At 38.0% G+C, this 23,901-nt stretch overlaps 1 protein-coding gene across 1 annotated transcript in view; it reads left to right on the top strand.

The window, feature by feature from the left end:
- The first annotated feature begins 1,524 nt into the window (after nucleotides 1–1,524).
- The window catches only part of ERAP2 (endoplasmic reticulum aminopeptidase 2), a 35,604-nt gene continuing 13,227 nt past the window's right edge, over nucleotides 1,525–23,901 (top strand). Inside the window, exons 1-11 of the mRNA XM_081132279.1 lie at nucleotides 1,525–2,173; nucleotides 5,134–5,272; nucleotides 9,040–9,174; nucleotides 11,206–11,326; nucleotides 13,405–13,559; nucleotides 16,415–16,528; nucleotides 17,818–17,949; nucleotides 18,184–18,315; nucleotides 19,860–19,928; nucleotides 20,910–21,085; nucleotides 23,248–23,327. Of these exons, the coding sequence (XP_080988405.1) occupies nucleotides 1,617–2,173; nucleotides 5,134–5,272; nucleotides 9,040–9,174; nucleotides 11,206–11,326; nucleotides 13,405–13,559; nucleotides 16,415–16,528; nucleotides 17,818–17,949; nucleotides 18,184–18,315; nucleotides 19,860–19,928; nucleotides 20,910–21,085; nucleotides 23,248–23,327 (1,810 nt within the window). The 5' untranslated portion in view covers nucleotides 1,525–1,616. The remainder of the gene's footprint in view (nucleotides 2,174–5,133; nucleotides 5,273–9,039; nucleotides 9,175–11,205; nucleotides 11,327–13,404; nucleotides 13,560–16,414; nucleotides 16,529–17,817; nucleotides 17,950–18,183; nucleotides 18,316–19,859; nucleotides 19,929–20,909; nucleotides 21,086–23,247; nucleotides 23,328–23,901) is intronic.

Below are 23,901 nucleotides of genomic sequence, written 5' to 3'. Positions count from 1 at the left end.
TATATGAGTAAATATCAAGGCCTTTCTCTCCACTCTTACTAAAAGAGTAAGAGTGTGTCTGCTACACGTGCTTTCTTGGAGAGTGTCTGCTACAAGTCAGGGCAGAACTACCTCTTAATTTAAGCCAGAGAATGCACGTTATAATAACCACAATAATCATTTAATATTTAGCATTCATTACATGATTCCTATATGCTAGTTGCTGTGCTGTGCTAAATTCTTTGCATGAGTTATTTCATTTAATCCTTCCATCACAAGGATGGTATAATTATTACGTTATTTTATAAATGAGAAAACCAATGCTTGAAAAATCAGAAATTTGCCCCAGATTATACAGTAAATGTGGCTGAGCTAGTGTTAGAATCCAGGCACCCTTATTCCCAAACCTAGGACCTAACATAAGCAATTTCATTTTTCAAACCATCAGAAATTCAAGCTAATAGACCAGTTTTGGTTTTATCTATTAGAGGTTTCTAGAACATTGAGATCTGGTAGCCATAATTTAATACCTGTCTAAGAAATAATTTAACCATTATTTTCTTCTTTATCTTTGTTCCTTTAACAATACCTATTGATCTGCATTAATACTGCAAATTGGAAAATTGAAGTAATTGTTCAGATGAGTAATTCTAAAGAACTTGTTAATTATAAAAATGAAGAGGAACGAAACCATTCATGGGTTTAAGCTGAAACAGTGAGGAAGTAGGTGGAGGCAGGTGGCAGGGTGGGAGTCGGTATATTAACTATATTGTCCTAATTTTATATGTTTGGTAGCTTTACCCTTCTAATAAGAAAAAATTTTCTTAGTTCTATTTACAGCGGCAGTGAATTCAGTTCAATATGCATTTTCAGAGGTAGCCTAAGATGAAGAAGACTGAAACAATTTTTCAAATATTGTCAGTTAGAATATTATAAACTCGAATTTTATTTCCATAGCTTTTGATATATTGGAAATAATCTGAGAATAAGCATCTAGCTTGACCAGCATCTTTTATACCAATAGCCATAGAATAAGGCCATTCAGATGTGTTATTTATTGAAAGAGGTAAAGTTCAATGCTATTAATAATAACATCTGGTATCTGGAGAATATATTCTTTGTGACTTAGGAAGACAAAATAGAGACACTTGTGCAATTCACTTTCAGGTGTCCAAGATACTCCTAGAATGATGCAGCCAAATGTTCGAAGCATTCAACAGGCAAGAATTTACATACCAGCCTTCCGCTCATTGTACAGAAATGCAGAGGGGATTCATTCCATGCACTTTTAAGGCAGAGTCCTTTCATTTGAGCTCTAAACAATTTATATTTGTAATAACCAGATGATAGCTCAATTTCTACTTTATTTTGTGGATATTCGGTCTGGTTCTGACAGAGAGCTGTTTTCCCCATTCACACATATCCTTTTATTTTTTTAAGGTTTTACTCATGAATTGAAATAATTTTCTTCATGTTAAAAATGTTTTTTTCTTCTAGATTAAATCAATTTATTGAAACATTGTTCAGATCCTGTATGACATAATTGGAGCCGATACAATGCTATGAAGAACTCTGAAATTTAGCCTGGATAGTAACTTGTCTTCCAAAGAATAGATTTAATAGCCCATTCTTCTGCAATGGTTCATTTACACAGAAAACTAATATTTAGTGTTTACATAGGATTTTACCTCGCAACAATCATCCTACCTAAAATATGTGTTTGTTCTCAGTTCTCAATACCATCTAGTGATCAGTTCAGTAAGGCCCCTGGGGCTTTCCCAGTAGCCACCAATGGGGAACCATTTCCTTGGCATGAGCTAAGGCTCCCCAACACGGTCATTCCCCTCCACTATGACCTTTTTGTCCATCCAAATCTCACTTCCATGGACTTTGTTGCATCTGAGAAGATTGAAGTCTTAGTCAGAGATGCCACCCAATTTATCATCCTACACAGCAAAAACCTTGAAATCATGAATGTCACCCTTCATTCTGAGGAAGATTTGAAATACAGGAAACCAGGGAAGAAGCTGAATGTTTTGAATTATCCTGCTCATCAACAAATTGCTCTGCTGGTTCCAGAGAAACTTATTGCTGACCTGAAATATTACGTAGCCATTGATTTTCAGGCCAAGTTAGCTGATGGTTTTGAAGGGTTTTATAAAAGCACGTACAGAAATCTTGGTGGTGAAACAAGGTAAGATGTTGTTCCAGCTATTTACAATTTCTGTGATACCCTCCTATGTTTAACATCTCTTTGGAGAAGCATGATTTATCAATCATTTATGAAAAGCCCAATAAACTGTGGGGAAACGAGGAAGAGGGAGATGCTCTTAAGGACCATTTCTTAAGGAAATTGCAGTAAAGCTGGGAAGAAAGAATGCAGAGGCATAAATTGCTGGAGGGAGAGTAACTGGGAGGAGAGGCCAGTGTGACTGTGATAAGACAGATTTGTTTGTGCACTATAGGAAAGGATGGTCAGTGCAGAGAGAGCTGAAATAGGGAAGGCTTTTCAAAGGAGGTGGGCCTTGATCTGGGACCAGAAGGGAATGTAAGTGAGACCTGGATAGAGAGAGAGGAAATGAAAGTATGTAGCTTGCCCAGGAAACAGCATGACTGAAATCTAGGAGGCAGGAGCAAGTCTGTTTTGGAGAACTGAGAAATACTGTTTCTTTGATCAGCTCATATTTATTGGATACATGCTTTATGTCTGGCACTGCTCTAGTCACTGAATGTATAGTGGTGAGATATGGACAAGGTAAGTGATAAATGTTATGAAGGAAATAAGACAAGGTGCTATAATAGAGAGTAAGTGTAGGTGGGGTTTGGGACTAATTTAGCTGAGTGGTCAGGGAAGCCCTTGTGAAAGAGGTGCATTTAAACTGAGACCTGACAATTTTTTAAAAAGGACACAATCATGAAGATGTGTTAGGACAAAGTGTCTCCAGAAAAGGGAGCAGCAAGTGTAAAATCTGTAAGGTGGGAGCAATTGAGAAAAGGCCAGTGTGGCTTGAAGAGCTTGAGCAAGAGAGAGTAGAGTTGAAAGGGGTCAGATCACTTAGAGCCTCTTGTAAGGAGTTGGGTTTTTACTTCAGTGCAATGAGAAGTCATTGGAAGGTTCTGATCTGATCTGTGCTTATGAAGATCAAGTGTATGCTGAGGATACATTATAGAGAGGAAAAAGTAGAAGAGTAATCATTTAGGAGGACATTGTATTAGTTCAGGCTAGAGATGGTGGCTTGGGCCAGGCTAGTGGTGGTGCCTTATGGAAAAGGTGATTGAACTTGGTGTTTCTTTTGGAGAATAACACAGACAGAATTTGCTGACATACTGGTTATGTGAGATGAGAGAAAGGGAGGATAATTTGGTTGTCGAGAGCCTGGACCCATCTGGGAGGAAAGAGGAGCCTGGTTTCTATGCTCTACCACCTTTTATCAGTTGTGTTCAGTTGCCAGTTAGAGAAACCCAAATACAATGGCTTAACTCATAGGGGGTTAATTTTCTTATGAAAAACAGAAGTCCAGAAGTAGGGCAGCCCAGACTTGCTTCAGTGTTTCTCAGTGTTATCCAGGACCCAGACTCCTTCTATCTTTCTGCTCAGCCACCCTTGGCCTATGGCTCTCCTCCTAATACAAGGTGATGTGCCCGCTTCTGGGCATCAAGTCCTCATTCCAGACAGGGAGGAAGGGGAAACTGGGGAGAGAAAAGGGCAAAAAGAAACATTCCCGAGTTCAACTCCTTTTACAAAGCTTTCCTACCCAATGACTTCAACTAGGCCACAAGTCATATGCCTACCAACTTGCAGGGGAGCCTAAAGATACATTGCCTTCCTGAACAAAATCAAGATTCTGTTGGAACTGAAGAAGGGGAGTAGATGTTAGTAGGCAACTTTAGCAGCGTCTGCTACATGCTTGCTCTTCCCTTCCCCACCTTAGGTACTCACTGCCTTTTGAGGGCTCATGCACTCACCCCCAGAGCCCCAGCAGTCCACTTAAGACAGCCCTTCCCCAGGCCCTTCTCTTTCCCTCTCCCCCTTGGGGACAATTCCATCCATTGAGCCTTAGTTCTTAGGGGCCTATTCTCAGGTCCAGCATAGTACCGGATAGAAAACGTATTACCTTCTTTCCACCTAAGGTACCATGTGACCTGTGAAGACGCCTTAATCTTTTCTTAATCTTTTTCAAGTGACAAAGGCTCTACCCAAAGGAAATACTTTTTAAGGATATCATTTTGGGAGACATGAGAAATTGGAGGTGGAAATTTTTGGGAGTAAGATCTGGGGGACTTCTAGCATGCTTCCCATAATTAGCTGCTGGCTATTTCTGACTTGTTATGATTATCCTGATAGGTTCTCTTTTCCAGTCTGAATTATACAATTTCAGGCATTCTCAAGGGGATGTGATACAGAGATTTGTCTATGTTTTAGTCTGAAGACTGGAGCTGCTTTGCGAGGGAGGGGAGGGAGCTAGAAGTATCTGGGGCCTGAGGTCCCCCATGGAGACCCTTAGCCAACCATGGTGCAGGAAAATGAAAGCCCAGCTCCTTGCCTCCAGTAGGGGAGAAGTCAAAGGTGGAGCGTCCATTCCAGAGCTCCTAGGGATCAGGCTGATGCTGGGAACTCGCCTGGCTTCTTCCTCTTCCCAGTCCTGCTTCCCTCACTCCCTTTTCTCCTGGCAGCATGTTCTTAATAAATCAGGGTTTGCTTCCTGGGAACACATCCTAAGATGTGACCCACGATTATTCATATGTCTGATTGAGATCCCCACAGGTTTGGAGATGGTACTGACCTATTACTTTCCTAGTCAATTTTGACCTCAAGTTGACTGGACATGCCTATCTCAGCCACTTACTAGCTCAGGATCCTGGTAAGGTCACTCCAATTCCCTGAGCCTTAAATCTTTGTCTGCTATGAGAATGAAGGAGATCACATAAGTAGAGCGCCTAGCACCATGCATTATTCACAACTGGAAGCTACTAAACTAAAATTTACCCTTGTTTATTTGGAAAAAAAAAAAAAAATCCTGGATTCACTAAGGTTATAGTTTAAAAAATCATATATGTGACTTCCAGGATTGATAAGCTGTGTTCTGAAAGTACAAATTGATTTCTTTCTTGGTTTCACTTATGTATTCTGTCTGGGGGTGGTTCTTTTCACAGAACAATTGCAGTAACAGATTTTGAGCCAACTAAGGCACGAATGGCTTTCCCTTGCTTTGATGAACCATCGTTCAAAGCCAACTTTTCAATCAAGATAAGAAGAGAGAGCAGACACATTGCACTATCCAACATGCCGAAGGTATTGTCACTTCCAGAAACATTGGGGAATTGTTCTCAAGTTGAGCCTTTGTCTTTGTTGTGTTGCTTTTTAAAATATTTCCTTTCCCTCCCCCAAGACTTAAGCCATTAATTTGTTTTGTCCTACATATTATTTAATAACCTCACTCCTTCTAGATTTTAACATCATTTTGTTGGGGCATTGTTATACCAGAAGCTTTTTTAAAAAACAAAACAAAGCAATTTACAGTTTTTTTGTGTTCATAAGGAAACATTGTTCTTTTAGACCAGTGTTACTTGGCCAGAGATGAAATTCAGAATCAAGTAAAGCAGTACATTTCAAATTTAATGTTCACAGGAATCAGCTGAAGATCTTGTTTAAATTCAGATTTGGATTGTGGTGAGGCCCCAAATTCTGTCTTTTTTAATCCTTACCCGAGGATATTTTTTCCATTGCTTTTTTCAGAGAGTGGAAGGGAGAGAGAGAGAGAGAGAGAGAGAGAGAGAGAGAAACATTGATATGAGAGAGACACATCGATTGGTTGTCTCCTGCACTCACCCTGATAGGGATCAAGCCTGCAAGCAACTGAGGTACATGCCCTTGGCTGGAATCAAACTGGGGACCCTTCAGTCTGCAGGCTGATGCTCTATTCACTGGGCCAAACCGATTAGGGCCCAAATTCTGTCTTTTTAACAAGCTCCCAAGTGATGAATACCACTGCTGCTGGGCCAGGGACCACATTTGAATGGTGAGGATCTAGAGACCCCTGCCTGGCCCCCACCCCAAATATTCTGATTTAGTCTTCTGTATTAGAAATCCTTTTTCATTTTTAAGTTCCAAAGGTAGTTTTTAAAATTACTTATGCAAATTATTTATTGTGCTTATACACTTTTTTTTTTTTAAATGAAAGAGACCTTTGAACACTTTTATTTGACTTGTATTTGTACTCAGAAAATAGAGACTCTGAAAGACACAGTAGACCCTGAACTTCATTTACTATTTCCTCACTAATGCTGTGCTTGCCATGTGGGTTGTTGAACAAAATATAAAGTATTTCCCCATCCTGACTTGTAAAGTAGGACAAAAGTGGAGGCTCTCCTGACAGTGCTTCAGCAGAATGAGCAGCACAGAAAGCAGCCGGGTTCTCGTGAGCCAGCAAGTGGCCCTACCCCCTTTCCTCTCTGCCCTGAGCAGTGACTGGCTTCATGGGTGAAGGGGAGAAATTAGTTGATAAACTAGACACAAGTCTAGTTCCCAGGCTTCTGTTTAATGTTGGATAAGATATTTGCTCTGAAATAGTGGCAGAGCAGATCAAGGGGAACAGGGACAACGCTCCACTTAACACACATCCTTTCCTAGACTGTAAAGACAGCGATTTAATTAGCCCTCTAATTTTCAGGTAAAAATGACCTGCTACCTTAACTCCAAGTCTACTTCACAAAGCATAGTTCAGTCTCTTTTCTGGCAGCTTTTTATTAATAAAATTTTTATATGAATAATCATGGAGGCTAAAGTAAAAATACAGCTCACAATGCCTTTTAATTAAAGTGTAATGCAAACATAAATTGTCATTTTGTTATATTAGAGTTTAAATTTTCTATTTTTAGAAACCCCCAGTAACTTCTCATATTTAAGAAAAAAAAGTGAACACTTTGAAAATATTTTACACAATCCTTGAACCTTCTCATTGCTTCAGTTGACTGGACCCGTTCTCTGGATCGTGCCATTTTCAGCAAATATTGGTTTAACACTCTGCTCCTCATTGACATGCCCAACCCAGGCTTTCATGTTTAGCCAAAAAAAAAGAAGAAAAAAAAAGAACTGAAGCAATACTACAATCATACTCTGGATAATAATAGCTGTAGCACTTAAGCTAGGTTATGGACTGGTAGGAGGCAACACATGCTAAATTCTCAATTTGTTTCATTAAGAATATAAGATTTAGGGCAAGTGAGGTGGTCAGCCAAGCACTGGTAAAGCAGCATATCTTTGGGGCATTTCTTTGTCCCCTTCACTCTTCAAAGAAACACACACTTGCTGGTGACACTTGCTGTGGAAGTCGAGCCCTTCCAGTATTGCAAAAATAGCTAACCCTTCCTCTAGCAACAAGTATTCCATGCTTGGAACTTACACCACCATCCCGGAGGAACCAACACCCATACGCTTAAGGCAGTGTTAGTCTGTGTGAGTCACTCCAGGTTCCTGAACAAAACTCAGCCTCCCTGGGGTACATCTTTATCTGGGGGAAATCAGAGGAAATGCCCATCTGTCTTCTAACCATATTTGCCACCAGCTGTCTAGCGTCACAGACTCTCACATCCCCATAGTACCACAGCCTTGCCGCCGCCTCCCCTTACCCCTCCACACACTTGACTAAAAGATTTTGCTGCTGAGTTTGGTCAGAAGACTACGACTAATGCCCTCCCCCTGTCCCCCCCCCCAAAAAAAACCCTCTCTTCTGCTAGGAGTACGTAGCTATTGAACTCTGGTTGAATCAGACTCATTAAAAAAAGAGATTTTTATTGTGCAAAATTAATTTGCTGGACAGATGTAATTACAGCCCTGCATATACTGCTCATTTTCTTAGAGTGTTTGGTCAGTGTCTTCTGCTTCGCTGGAACTTAGGAACTGAATTCTTTGATAGAAATCTGTAGAATTAAATTCTGTAGACTTTAATAGCACAAACATTTGTCACTGAAACAAGCTAGGCAGTTTATGGTAATATGTCAAGCTATTGTCTCTTGCTAAAGCAAACTGCAATATTAACCAAACACATAAAACATGATCAATAAGCCCTGGTTAGCACTGCCACAAGCCTGACACCTTGAAAAAGGGGGTGGAGGGCATGGGGGAGGGAGCAAGCTAGCCCAAGAGTTTTTACCAACTTGAAGAAAGTGGTATTTTCAGATTGCTGAATCTCATCCATTCAATATTTAGGGGTGTTGTACCACATTGGAGATCATCTCTAGGACAAGGTCTCCAGAGCAAATAAAGATAGAATTCAGTAATTATTCAGTGAATTTGATAGATGCAGCTGAAGAGTCTGTAGGCTTGAAACTTTTGCTTCCTCAGTACGTAGGCAGAAGCTTAAATTACTAATGCCCTCCTTGGTCAGACTGCTTTCATTGTGGAATCAATGAAGCAAAGATAAAAATAAGACTGTGACTAAAGCTGTCACACAGCGAGTGAGAGAACGAGCAATGTCTTCAGAGTCACAAGGTCACATCCACATCGGGGTGTTGCTGTGGAGCTTGCCGTGTGATCTGGGGCCACTTAGTTCACATTTCTGAAACTCTGCTTCTTCACCTGTGAAATAACACCTACCTCACACACGCATAAAAGGACTGAAAGATAATGAAAAGCATCTAGCACAGTTTCGCTTCCCATTTCCTTCTGCAACAGAGATTTATTTATTATATAACAAAGGGAAAGGGGCCATTCTGGTATTTTTCCTTAAAAGTGCAGAATTTGAATTTATGCCAATTTGGAGGTTATTCCACTTCAAGAAAGTCGAAGCATCTAAGATGATTTGGGTCTTCAAGCAACAAAATAAGATTGGCATATTTTGGGATCCCAAAAGTAGTGCATTGTGTTTTCAAGAAAGTCCAGGAATAAAAAAAATAAAGGGAGGAGAGACCCCAGAATGTTATGAGAGCCCACTGGTCTCCCAGAAGGGCATCAAGGGCACTTCAGAGTGTCAGGCTCTCCTCTAACTTACCTGGTTTAAGTCACAGACATTGTTGTAAAATACTCCAATTTTCAAATACTGATTCTTTTCCTTCCTGTAGGTTAAGACAATTGAACTTGAAGGCAGCCTCTTGGAAGATCATTTTGAAACTACTGTAAAAATGAGTACATACCTTGTAGCCTACATAGTTTGTGATTTCAAGTCTGTGAGTGGGACAACCTCATCAGGGGTCAAGGTGAGATTGAGATCTAATTTCATACACAGCACAGAATAGTGTCCTGAGGGCAAGGAGCTTTTCTTTATTTTCTTAAGCTTTGTTCCTTATTATAAAAGTATCGTGTTTATTTTACAAACCAGAAATAGGTAAAAAATAAAATAAATTACCCATAATCCCACTATCAGGATATAATTACCGATAATATTAGTGTATACCTTCCAACTATTTCCTATATATATATGTCAGTGTATGACAGTATATGTAAAATAATGGTATATACTATATATATGTATGTATATAGATATATATATTTTTTATAGAATAATATGTGACTATTTTAACTCAATATTCACCATAATATGCAATAAAAATGGAATGCTATTAAATATTTTTCTGTAATACTATTTTAATAATTATGTAGTACTATACTTCGTGGAGGTCTACCATAAGGATTTTTAAAAAATTTATCTTTATTGTTGAAAGTATTACAGATGTCCCCTTTTTATTCCCATTGATCCCCCCCCCCCCCCCGTATTCGCACCTCCCTCCCCAGGCCTTCACCACACTATTGTCTGTGTCCCTGGGTTATGCATATATGCATATAAGTTCTCTGATTAATCTCTCCCCACCCACTCCCCCACCACTGCCTTCCTCTGAGATTCGTCAGTCTGTTCCATACTTCTATGTCTCTGCATCTATTTTGTTCACCAGTTTATTTGTTCATTAGATTCCACATGTGAGTGAGTAAAACTAAATCAGGAAGAATCAGAAAACCTGAATAGGCTAACAACTGATGAAACTGAAGCAGCAATAAAAAAAACTCCCTGCAAACGAAAGCCCTGACCCAAACCAGCGCCTTATTTAGGACATTCACATTGTTTCCAGTTGTTTTCCTTAATGAAAGAAGGTCTTTATCATTTTTAGAGTCTTCATTATTTGCAAAAGTTTATAATACCCAATATTTATTTTATAAAGTTTTGCAATCACCAGTAGAGACATTAAAAGTAAAAATGAAAAAGAATTCCTTATTCTGAGAAAACAAATGATTGACATAAAAACATATTCAAAGAACCATGAAATAATGCTTATGAAAAATAGCTATAAAATGGCCATTACAACTTGCATACATATTATTCCTATGGAAAGGTAGATATATGATGAGCAGTGTATCTATATACACACCATGTCACCTGTGCACAGAGGTCTGCATGTGCAGAGATACAGGTATGTGAGAAGTCAGGTGGCACTTTAGCTCAGAGGACAGGGTGCAGTGAACTTCCTTGGATTTATATCCTAGGTCTAAAATATTCTACGTGGGTGACTTGAAACAAGTTACTTAATCTCTATGAAGATAATAGCAGCTACTTAGATTTACATGTAAACTTTTAACACAGCGCCAGGTAATCCACTAGAACCTGGTGGCCATTAACAACATGTCCTTCCTATAAAAGTGCTGGGAAACCTCAGTTAATTCAGAGCGTGAAAGCAGATAATGAAATGAAAGTAGCATACTTGAAGCCCAAGAAAATCATAATCTAACTTTTTTGTTTTTTTCTACTTAGTGGTTAGTTGCTTTGAGAAGAGTCAATGAACATATTTGGGCAGTTTTGAGTTTAAAGTAAACTAGAAGGGGGCAGGGGAGGCTGGATACAATAAGTTCTTAAAGGCTTTCCCACCTCATAAAACTATGTCTTATTTGAATTGTGCTAATAGTCATAATTTTGGAAGTGCAGTTCTCAAGTATACATGATACTGATGAACTCAAGTGTACTCTCAAGATATGATAGGTTAATATAGCTTGAAATTTACAATTAGCACCTAGAGAATGGATTATAACAGAAGAAGCAGGGTTGTTTATAATTTTTACAAGTGGCCTTGCTTTAATACTTTACTGAACATCTTATCTCCTATCAACAACATGCTTTAATGGTATCTCAATAATTTCTTGATAAATGTAGTCTACCTTTCCTTGGGTGAGCATTGTTGGGAATGGTATTATGACAAGGATCTGTCATTCAAAGACCACTTTTTCTGATCAACATTTCACAGGTGTCCATCTATGCATCCCCAGACAAATGGAGTCAAACTCATTATGCTTTGGAGGCATCATTGAAGCTACTTGATTTTTATGAAAATTACTTTGATATCAACTATCCACTCCCCAAACTGGGTAGGTTCAAATTCCACATCATTGTCTTTATTTATGTTTGTAGAATTTGCTTTGAATTTTTCCCCTTTACATGTGATTTAAATGAGCACTAAAGAGGTTCATTTAGCCCAGGAAGCAATAATTTGTACCTCAGAAATGGCCCCTGAGTGTAGAAAATAAATTATTTATGAGAAACCCAAGTACTATGGATCATTTCTCTATTCTTTTATCAGATTTAATATTAAAATAGCTGCACTGCATATTAAGTTTAATTTGGTGAATTTTCTAGAGCACATTTTTTCCTATACCATATTTGTACAAGACCAGAAATGTTTTATAAAAGTTGCCAAAGATTTATTTAGACAGCTGAAAATTATCCCTTCATCTGTTATCTGTAGTGCAATTGAGGCTGGAAGATAAGAAAGACTGTAATACTGATTTTAAAAAAAAGATTTGGAGGCAATAGATCATTTGAATATAGTAGTAGGTCTTTATGTAAGAAAATACACATATCCTATCTTGCTTTTAATCTTCTATCTTAAAAATTAAAAGATTTTTATAATGTTGCAGAACATATAAAAACTATGACTTAATTTTATAATTTACATAGATTACTTTTTAAGAGTTTATGACAATGACAAAACACTTATTTTCCTTTGGGACATTAGGAAATACTCTTTAACATATCCTTCTTCCCTTTGCCCCACAACCTCCATGCAATTTTGTTTTTAGAGAAAATAAAAGAGAACATTAAAAGACATCAAGAGTTTATTCCTATAGTTCCTGAGTCTCACTGTATTATTAGAGTGCAGGTTCTATATACCCCTTAGCACAGATATACTAACTTCAGTTACCCATAATCCAAAAGTCAAGGAGAGATCAAATAAAAGCCATCAACAATCTTATGGTGTTCTTGAAAAATGCAACCTTGACGAGTATATGAAGTGTATTTTAAATGTAACTGAAAGGAAGCATGCAGTTTAAAAAAAATAGAGCAGATTTAAGTGTCTCTAATGGCTATAGAAATAATCCAACTAATAGAAAATCATCAGTGTAATTTAGAGAAGGAGTCATACCCACATTTGAAGTGCTAATAAATACCAATCTTTATTATTGCCAATTTAGTTTCTTATTTTGTTATAAGTATTTGTTTTTATACATTGGAATTAATCAGTACTAATTCTAGATACTGCAATTCAAGCCAAGTGATTTGGTTCATTACAAACTTAAAAAAAATTACCTTTCTTTTTAGCCAATCAGTACTTCTTCCAAAATGGTCTGGTGGAATAAAAAATAATTCAAGATTAAAATTGCCAGAAATTTATATTTTCTAACCTGCATGAAGTCACTGACAAAGAATGTATACACACACACACAAGGCACACAGATATAAGTTAACATGCATTATACCCGAGTTGCTTAAAGATTATTAAATTTCAATTCTCCCCCCACGCCATGACTTAGTTAAGAGGTAGAGGAAATATCAATGTTGAAAGGAAATGGAGGTCAAAAAGGACTGATGCTCACAGATTTTTCCTCTACTACCTTAAAGGGAGTTTGATCATAAGAGAGGCCATATGTGCTTGAAATATTAATTGCAATATTGACTACAGAGATTGCTCCTAAAAGGTGTTTACTGGAATTAAAATCCTCTCTCTTTCTCTTTTTCTAGAAATGGGTTCATTATGTTTTGATAATTCTCAAACATTAAAAATTATTTAACACCTTTTATTTTCAAAGTTTTCAGTATACTAATATAAAACACAACATGAGTGTTTTTAAATAAATTATTTTCTTAGCAGTAATATGCCCGTGGTATTTTCAGATTCCTGCACTTTTTGGAAAAAACAATGGTTAAATGTCAATAGGTTACTTCAGTTACAACCAAAACTGTATTGATAGAATATATTCTGCTTGACATGGGTACTGATTATTTTTAGTTCAACTACAAGACACCATGTCAATGTTAAGATATTCTTGATGTCTTTTGAAAGTCTGCTATGTATGCTGCAAGGATCATAATGTATTTAAGGAGGAAGCAAATCCCACTTCTGGTGTGGAAGCCGTAATGATCAAGGGTGGTTGTTCTTATGTTTTAGATCTAATTGCTATTCCTGACTTTGGACCTGGAGCCATGGAAAATTGGGGCCTCATCACATATAGAGAGACATCACTGCTCTTTGATCCCAAGACCTCTTCCATTTCTGATAAACTCTGGGTCACCACCGTCATCGCCCATGAACTAGCACACCAGGTACTTGGTACTCATGATATTTTCTTAGTATCAGTCCAAAAAGAGCATTGTATAGAACACCACCAATCTTCCTGAAACAATATAAAATTGTATCATTTTACCTCTAGAGGGGACCTTGTGGATTACCAAACCAAACACAATATGTCAAGTAGCACAGGGCTCCAGCTCTAGATTGTGGGACACATGCAGGAATTTTATCATGAGAGAAGTGGTCACTATCTTCTTTAAAAACCCTTCAGGGTAAAACCTTCAAATGTCTTTTAGTAAAGAAAGGTGGGGTCTATGCAGATACACAGAACACAGAATTGGAAACCCTATGAAAAGAGATTTCTATTCTATTAAATATATTTCTTCTTATACCCCTTAGCACTGTGACATTCTAATCTAGGGCAAAACCAATCTCTCTTTGGTTGGAACCTGTGAATGTATGGCCATAATGAAGTACCTCAAGTCTAAATACTCACAGGCTGCGGGCCCTGGATATATTACCTAACTCACTAAACTTCTGTGTCTTCATCTACATAATTAAGTTGTTAATAGTTTCTGCTTCTTGAAACTATTGTGAGGATTACACATAAGTGTCTGTTCCTGTCATATAGTAGGCACTCAATAAGTGTAAGTTATTAATGATGATGAAAATAACCACTACTACTGCTACCATTTCCTGCAGAGTAAGGTTTTTAAGGCTCACCTATCGACACTGTCTTACATACAAATTTGGAACTATAAAATTAGTACTGTGCATATCAGAGACTACTTCTACTCTATTTCATTTCTGAAAATCTCCAGTGACACAGTGAATTATTAAGGACCCTCAAAATTCTCTTTCACCATGTAGGTAAATATCATGCCAGTGTAGCATCTGGTAATGTCTCTTATTTTTAATTTTATCTTTTATCATCATCATAATAATGCCTTGTTTTTGTTTTATTTTTAAGCAGTGAACTAAACACCCAATTCCATAGGAGCCATGCTCAGCACTGCACTATGGGAACATGTGGGCAGCCCTCTCTGATTTAGGATTTCCCCACTCATCCATCTTAAGGATTTTGATTATTAGTCACTGGTAGCTCTGAAGCACTTAACTGAGTTTAGAGATTTCTAATCTTTCTACCCAGTGTTCGTAGGGAAATGGTCAGAGGGCTCTACCTCTGAAGCGCCATGCTCCCTCTGAGTCTTCCTTTAATAGCTTCTCTTTTGTGGAGATGCAGAGTGTAGGGCCGAAGCAGCAGGCCACATTGGAATTTTTGGCTTGACTCTTTTGTCTCCATATGACCACGTCATTCCTCTGTGTAAAACCCTGGCAAAGACTCTCAATGCCAACTGGGTGAGTCAAGGGTCCATAGGATGATATACACGGCTCCCATGACACAGCCCCTCTCCACCTCTCCTGCCTCATCTCTTACTGACACCCTAAGCTTTAGCCATCCCAGACTACTGCCATTTCCTGACCGTGCCAGGCTGTGTTGCTCCTCTGTGCCTTTGCTCCTGTTCATCTGCCTAGAGCACACACCACTCCCAACAAACCTGAGGACCACTTGCAAGACTCAGGAAATGAATCATTTCTTACCGAACTTACATACTCACCAAGCAGAACTGATTCTTTCCTCCTGGAATCCTCTGTACCTTGTACAGATGTTGATCATGGCACCAATAACACTTTATTGCATTTATCTGTCTACTGGTTGACCTCTAGCATTTGTATTGAGACAGAAGCTATACTGTATGCACTTACATTTCTAACACATGACATGGTACCAGGAACATAGGTTATCAATAGATACTCACTGAATGAATGAACAGACCACCCTTACTAACTGGAAAAGCTACCAGAATCAGCTCAACTTGTATTTCTCATACTCATCCCTTCTCAAATTGAGGAAATGGCTCCTGTCCCTTCTCATAGATGTCCTTGGGAAGATTGGTACCACTTGCAAAATGATCTAAGGGTCATCAAAAAAGGAGTAGAGCTCAAATATTTTCTAAAAGCTACAGATGTAGCTGTTCTGCTCTATAACTGTAACAAGGCTCTTATGAATCTTAAAATCTTTTTAAGCTTCCCATCCTTCTGGAGATTGCAATCCTAACATAGATGAGCCAGATACATTGTATTGGATATATTGGCAAATAAATTAAACAGATAAATAAACTAGAAAAGTACATGAAAAAATAGTAATATTTAAAACTGGTGTTACTGATCAAATATAGGTCAAAGGTAAATTTCTATTTAGATTGTCTTTATGTATCCTTTTTATTTTATGTTTATATAGTTAAAATCTCAAACCTTTATTCACTTTAGTGGCCATGTTAATCCCTGGAAATGTCAGGGCAGGGGTTAACAACAAAATGTGCTCATCAGTAATATTATGTAACAGTCTGAAAGTACTAAATGAATTCTTATGATTCTCTTAAGTACCTGCTATTAATATAAAGAGGTAACTTCACCAAGGATATCTTGGCTTATATTTTTCCTTAAACAACATCACCATCTGTCAAGGACAAGTTGAGATGATAGTTGTGCAAGAAAGAACAAACCCCACAAAATGTTTTCTTTTCTTCCAGAATATTATATCGAATAGCTAGGAAGTATTTGGAGGATGGAATGAAAGTTGTGGAGCTGGGAGCAATGGGAACACAAAAGAAAAGAAAAGGGAAGCCGGCAAAAATGTGGTGGCGAGACAGGAAGGCAGGGAACTCAGTAGAAGGAAATTGTCCAGAGAGAAAAGGGTAGCAAAGATAGAGGAAAGGCCTTACTCACTAAAAGAAGGAAGTTAGCATCCATTATATATTTTTGCTACAGTTAACAATTTTCTATATTTTTAAACTGTCAATAACATTGAGTTTTTACCTCCTAGTGGTTTGGCAACCTGGTTACAATGGAATGGTGGAATGACATTTGGCTCAATGAGGGTTTTGCAACATTCATGGAACTTATCTCTCTTGATGCTACATATCCAGAGCTACAGTTTGTAAGTTCACAGTTTTGTATGTCATGCCATATGCCCTAAGGAATCATCAATTCACTGTTAAAATTTTTAGTAAATGCCAAAGAGGAAACAATATAGCATGGTGTTTTTACCCCTGTGGTGTTTTGTTTAATATACAAAGCAAATTGTATGAGTCTGCTAGGCCTGCCATGATAAAATATAAGACTGGGTGACTGAAACAACAGAAATTTACTTTCTCAAATTTCTAGAGGCTACAAGTTCGAGATCTATGTGTTGGCAGGTTTGGTTTCTTCTGAAGCCCCTTTCCTTGACCTTTTTGCTGTATCTGCAAACTGTCTTTCCTCTGGTGTTTCTCTGTGTCCAGATTTCCTCTTCTTATAAGGACACCAGTCAGGCTGGATTAGGGTCCACCCTAACGGCTTCATTTTAACTTAATATGCTTTTTAAAGGCTCTATCTCCAAATACAGTCACATGTTGGGGACTAGGGCTTCAACTTATGAATTGGAGAGGAGCACACAATTCAACCCATAATATAAATCCCTCAACCAAAATATATGTGGGCAAAGAACTCAAACAGCACAAATACACAGCTGTGTATGTGGAGTGAGAAGGAATATCACTGTCCATATACAATGCCCATGGCTATAGATCCTGTGCAGAGTTCTTAGCATGTATCCTGAATTAGGCATGACTGGGGCACACACTCCTCTAGGATTTACAAAGGGCCTATTATTCACTTCCCTAAAAAGATTTCTTCAAACACATCTTTTTATAGGCACTAAGGGGTCTGAATACCACATCAAGGTGGTTAATAAAGATTAATTAGCTCATTGGGGTAAGCATTTGGTCCAGTATGGTATAGAGAGACATGGATTCAAAGTCAGTGTCTTCTTATTTGCTATGTGCTGAATCCATGTTTTTGTCCCAAAGCTTCACGTATTCTCACTTGTAAAATGCATATAATTCATCTCCCAAGCAGGGTGTTGAAAGGATGGCAGATGATGGATGTAAGGTCCTGGCACATAGCAAGTGTTCACTAAATGGGAACCATTCATTTTAGTTCTATATCCAAAGGCTTGGTAGCTGGTAGACATTCATGACATATCTGGGGGAATGTGGGATTTATATCTTTATGAAGTAGAGAATTGATAAAAGGGAATACATATACAAGGGGAAAGAAACTTACAATCAATTGTAAGAAATATTGATTGAATACTTATGTCTAAGAATATCTTACTAAACCCAGCATGTTTTCTATTGCTTTGAGAGTGTCAAATTGAAATAGAAATAATGGTTCTCTTCTGTTTAGGATTACTGTTTTTTGGAAGTGTGTTTTGAAGCAATTAAAAGAGATTCATTAAATTCATCCCGTCCTATCTCCAATCAAGCAAAAACTCCTACTCAAATACAAGAAATGTTTGATACAGTTTCCTACAACAAGGTAGTAAATGCTTTGGGCAGTGGAAATTCTGCTTCTAGGGAAATATAAGGAGGCCTGTAAAATCTACATTTTAAATTGGTGCTGCTAGGTTATTGTCACCTGTTTCACTTTTTCTTTTATTTGTTTCTCATTTTTCAGGCATCATACGTGTTCCATAAAATTAAGCTTCCTTTAAAAGCACAGCATACTACCTTTTCCTTTATATATTCTTTTTTTTTATTTTCTGTTTTTTAGGGAGCTTGTATTTTGAATATGCTCAAGGATTTCCTGAGTGAGGAGAAATTTCACAAAGGAATTATTCACTACTTAAAGAAGTTCAGCTATGGAAATACTAAGAATGATGATTTGTGGAGCAGTCTGTCAAATGTAAGTCATATGGTGGGTTACAGTGGACTGTTAAGCCTATAAGGTGACAGGCTAATTATGAAGGTTTATAAATAGCTATACTGTCAGTCAACAAGTATTTATTCCACTTGCCACACTACCAGGGTCCTTAGAAGACAGCACCTTGCATGTTCCTCTGGCGCCATACTAAGCCAGGTGGCCACACTGGGTTAGCCATACGGGGTTTGACGCTTGACTGCCTTCTCCTTGGTTCCCCTTCTGTGGTTGGCCAAACACTTGCATCCTCCAATTTTCCAAAATCTTTAATGACTTTGTAATCCCTATTATATAATACCTTATCTTCTCTGTCCAAATTTTAAGGTTGAACTCTACTTGCTCAATCTGTCTTTGGTGTGTGTGTAGTGGGTGTGGGGGGAATTAAAGGAGAAACCTGGCCAACAATAAGAGGATTTTAAAAAGCCAACTGTGAATACTGCTGTGTTAATTTTTGTTACATTATGCTTATAACCATATCAAGAAGGTAAGGCAGGCATTCTTACCCCATTTTTACAGATGGGAAAACTAATACCAAGGGAGAGATTTGCTCAAGATCATATACCAAGTGAGTGATGGAGTCAGTGTTAAAATCTGTTTTCTGACTCTAACTCCAGTATTCATTCTTTCCATTACACCACAGCTTCTCCCCAGTTATCAGGAAAGTCTCCCATTTAACCTTCCCTTAAAGGTCCTATATTCTAGTTGATTCCTTTCTGATGCCAAGTGAAACTGTGGTATGAAAATGATAAATTCCTGAAAATATATTACTCAGCATTGTGTCACATAATGTCAGTTCTAATACACAGCAATAGGAACTTGGAAATCAGAAGGATTCTTTGCTGTTATTTTTCATAAAACCGTTTAATAGCACTTGAGAGCCTTAGACAGTATGTATGTCATTTTCCCCATCTACAGTTGCCCTCAGAGCATTAACTCCTGGTTTCAAAGGTTGATTGCCAACCTGGTGATTTTCTTAGGTCTCATATCAATTCTGAATTCAGAATTTATTGTGCATTCTTTACATGTATGCTGCTATGGTAGTCACTGGAAATAGCCAGGGAAGCAAAGGTGTTTCCCTCATGTCAAGGAATTTGTGACATGATAGGAGAAAGCTAATACTAGACACAGTTGCCTTAATGCTAAGTGGGGGCGAAATATGCAGAATAAAAGAATAAACTAGGACCTTTATCAGGGGAAAGGAAATAAGTGAAAGAAATATTCAACATATTGATTCAACCCTAAAACAGACCATGTTGAACTTCTTTAGCAAACTTTAAATGTATAGATAAAAATTTAATTCATCTAGACGTGATAAGGAGCATAGCAATTTATGAAGTAACTTTTGTATGTTTCCTACGGTCCCTGCAAAGATGCCTTCTTTTCATTTCATGAATTGCTATGCTCCTCATGTCAAGAGGAATTAAATTTTCATATAGCTGTGCTAGTAAATGTCTGCATTCATGTCTAATGTGCATATTCAGTCAACTGTCAGTACCCAAATGGAAGTGCTCTTTATTCTTATTTTATAGAGCTGTTCAGAAGGTGATTTTACGTCTGGTGGGTTTTGTTATTCCGATTCCAAAAGGACAACCAGCACAGTAAGTATAAAAGGGACTACAGGGCAGAAGAGATCTGGCCCATCCCCTGACGGGAGTGAGTGTGTAGGATACAGCCCAACTGTGCCTTTAAATAACTGGAGAGGAAGAGAGACTCCCGAATTTTCCTTGAAACAAAGCTGACTGTAGAAGGAATGTTCAGGCCATTTAGGGGGTGGTGCTGTTACTACTATATTTTTGTTGTTATAATTCAGCTTTCCCACAAGCCCACTGCTGGCTAAAAATATCTCAGCTCCAAATTCCCCTGAGCGGTTACTGCTGCACTGGCATCCTCTGGGCTCCAAAAACTGCCAAACAGGGTATGTTAGGTTTGGAATAGAGTGAATGACTTTTGGCTTTCTTGAGGCCCTGTCTTTTTGTTTACTTCTGGGAGGTTATTAGAGCACTTTAGGAGAGAGGAAAGAAAGTCATCATTAAAACAAACAAAAAGCCCCCGGAAAACCCTCTTTTTAAGAGTCTTGGTCATCCCATAAATTATAGTTTCTAAAGGAGGATTCAGATCATCCAGTGATTAGAAATCCGTACTAGAAGCTGGGAAGCTAGAGGTTTTGTTCCCTAGTTAATATACTTCTCTCTTAGGTTGTTCTGTTGGAACATTTAAAGCTTCCCTTAAAGAAAGCCCTTTCTCTCCTAAGCCACCCACCCTGGCCACCATTATTAAAATGGAAAGGTGTTTCTTTTCTTTGTGTTTTGAAAGGGGGCAGGAGGAAGGCTCCAGCCTCAAGCCCTTCCTCTTGGCTTTTCCTGCCATGTGTTAACCCTCAAACTCCCACTTATATCCCTCCCTCAGGTAACTTTCAGAGAGCTGCCCTGTCCAGTTCCTGCGTCGCTCTGCCCTGAGGCCTCAGCCCAGTGCCCTCCTCCTGCAGCTTTGTTTCTGGCATCCCAGGGACCCTAAGTTTCTTATCTCTCTTTGTTTTCTCTCCTCTGTCTTGACTTAACCACAGTCACTTGTCATTTCAGCTCACCTCTCAGGGGGAAAATGCAGAGGTCAAAGAGATGACAGCTACTTGGACTCTGCAGAAAGGAATCCCCCTCGTGGTGGTGGAACAAGAAGGGCGTTCGCTCAGACTGCGGCAGGAGCGCTTCCTCAGCGGGGTGTTCAAAGAGGACCCTGAATGGAGGGCCCTGCAGGAAGGGTGGGTGCTTTTCTTCTGTTGGTCTAATTTATCTGTCTCAGTTTGCTTGTTATGGCATTTACTTTCTTTCAACTTCTCTGGCAACTGTGGGATGCTGTTTCTACATGGGAATACAAGGCCTAAACTAGCCTTGGTAACAGAGTTAAAGAGCTGCAGGTGGCGCGGACTGCATTGTTCAAACCTGTGTTCTTAGTAATTCTGCAGCCACCTTTAGAAACTCAGTTCTGATGCAGAGGGTGGTCAGTTATATTTCTATTATAATATACCCTGGCTCTTTTCAATTCTAGATTTCTGGGCCCTAATAAGTTGTGTGACTGGCCTATACCTATACCTATAGCTGTGTGACCACTATGCAAATGATCAGAAGAGAAAAGGTATTCACTAGGTGATAGATTAGATGCTAAGACCTTCTGTTGCTTTTTTGTTTTGTAATAGACTATAAATGTAATGTGTTAAAACATCTGATGTCCTTGGTAATGATAAAAGCAAATCCAATTAACCATACTGTCTTGTTCACCAGCCTATCCTGAGAAAACTTGTTAAAGGCTTTACTGAAATCAAGAAGCACAACACTGTTCACATTTCTCTGATCTATTAGCCTATTAACAAGAGGAATTAGGTTAATTTAAACTGAAATGATCCAAGTGAATCTGTACTGGCTCTTATGATTATTGCTTCTTTTTTCTAAAGATCTAGCTGCCTAATAACAATTCTAGAATTTTTCTGAAAATCAGAAGGAAATTCAAGGTCTTTAACATGTAGAATATGCACAGAGAAAGAGAATGTTTTCTCTTTTTGTTTCATCAGTTAGCTATTTGCAGTCCAACAGTAACCCTTATGCTACTTCTCAATGCAAGACACAGCTTTCCATTTTTCTATATATCCTTCTGAAGTCTGAACCTCAAAGAGCTTAGACAATTTGTATCTTGGCAACACAGCCTGGAAATTTTTATGTTTGATTCATTATTGGGAAAGCAGGACTCACAATTTTGTAACTTATCAAAATGTCGTAAGAAAGTTCAGTAGTGTGGATGGTCCAGAATAATAAAGATCTGAAATGATCTGTATTTTTCCTCTACTAAGCAGTTTTTAGATTGAGGTTTTAAAATTATTATTCTCTGATTTGTGCCTATTCAAACTTATGAAATGCTACCCTCCCTTTTTACTCCCAGATATGTTTATCTGGAAAAATCCCTTTCCTTCCAGAGCCAAGATTCATCCAGGAATGTTATTGCATTAAGACCTGGCAATATCTATGTGTCTATTTTTACCTTTTTGTGTACATATTTCAATCGCTTTGTTAATTATCTCTACCCTTTGTGGGTTAGCAGGGAGATAATTCCCTTCTGAGCCTTTACTAGATGGAGTCTGTGTACATTGTTTCCTTTATTTTTATATCTTTGAGGACTAATGGGAGCATCCTCACTCTCCTTTCCATTGCACCCCTCCCTGTTGGTGTTTTCAAACATAATTTTACCTGTGTAGGCTTACTTTAGCTAATATGGCTTAATGTGGTAGAAGAAATAAATTCTAGAAGCTTCTAGAAAGTTAGTGAGAAAGAAATAGCCAGTTTCTGTTATTTACCATAGTAGAGACACTGGGAAGTAACTGAGGCCTTTTGCTCCTATCCATGCTACTTTTCTGCTCTCTGGACTTGCTGACCTGCGGATGCTAAACTATTGACCACTTATAGTCACTTAGCAGCTGGGCGGTTGGATGTGGTTAGCTTTGTTGAACAAAAGGATAAGTGGAAAATCATACTGGAATAAGATCTGAACTTCTTAAGGCTTTTCCTACAGTTCTGATTCAGTTATTTGAATTAGTATCAGTCTGTGTTTTCGGAAATGTGAAAGGAACATTGGATTTTTTTTTCTTCCTTAAAGAGAACAATTAACAGAACTTATTGTGGTATGAGATTTAGACAGCAAATGGCACAGGTAATTGTGACAGACTTCTACTAGGGATATATTGCTGCACCTTCATAATCTTCATGGAAGAATTATTGCATATCCAAGGATCTGCTAGCTTTGGCCTATAAAATTTATAAGGCCACTGATACTTTAAGGATGGGTGGTATCTTTTACAGCTTATCTGAATCTGACAATGTGAAAATTGAAATGGCCATTCATTTAATTTGTAACAGTCTTTACTTTCTAACATAGGTACCTTTGGCATATCCCATTGACCTACTCCACAAGATCCTCTAATGCGATTCACAGACACATTCTAAAATCAAAGACAGGTAATGAACTGATTAGCCAAACAGGTGCTTCAATTCTGCAATGAAATATGTTCTGAACTATTTGGAGGAAAGATACTACTAATAAAAAATTTAAGTTTGGGGGAGATCTCATTTATCCATATATTAGTTACTGAAAGAACATTTTAGCTAGGAAGTAAAATTTTCATTCAGTGGGTGGGCCTCTTGTGCTTTTAGCATTCAGAGATAGGTTTCATTTATATCAAGAAATGATGGCATCCTGTCTTGTCTCTTAATACCTACTAATCTAGCTGTTAAGCCATGAGGCAAAAATGTATACTGGAAAAAAGCATACACTTTGGAGTTTATTGTCTGTGGATTCATATCATCATTCTGTCATCTGTTAGATCTGTGGCCTTAAGAAAAAATTTTAACTCTTCCTGAGCTTCAATTTTCTCATTTTATTTTGAATGAAGAACAGACCTCACAGAATTATTAAGAGATGATAATGTTATTTTACCACCTAGTATAATGTCTGTCATATTAAAAACACTTAATATTTTAATTTCTCCTTAGATACTTCACTGAAATTTGAGAGGGTTTCCATTATAGCATC

The sequence above is a fragment of the Miniopterus schreibersii genome (assembly GCF_964146895.1).
Source record: "Miniopterus schreibersii genome assembly, chromosome: 3".
NCBI classification, from domain to species: Eukaryota; Metazoa; Chordata; class Mammalia; order Chiroptera; family Miniopteridae; genus Miniopterus; species Miniopterus schreibersii.
The sequence above is the reverse complement of the archived record's forward strand: the minus strand, read 5'-3'. Positions and strand labels throughout refer to the sequence as shown.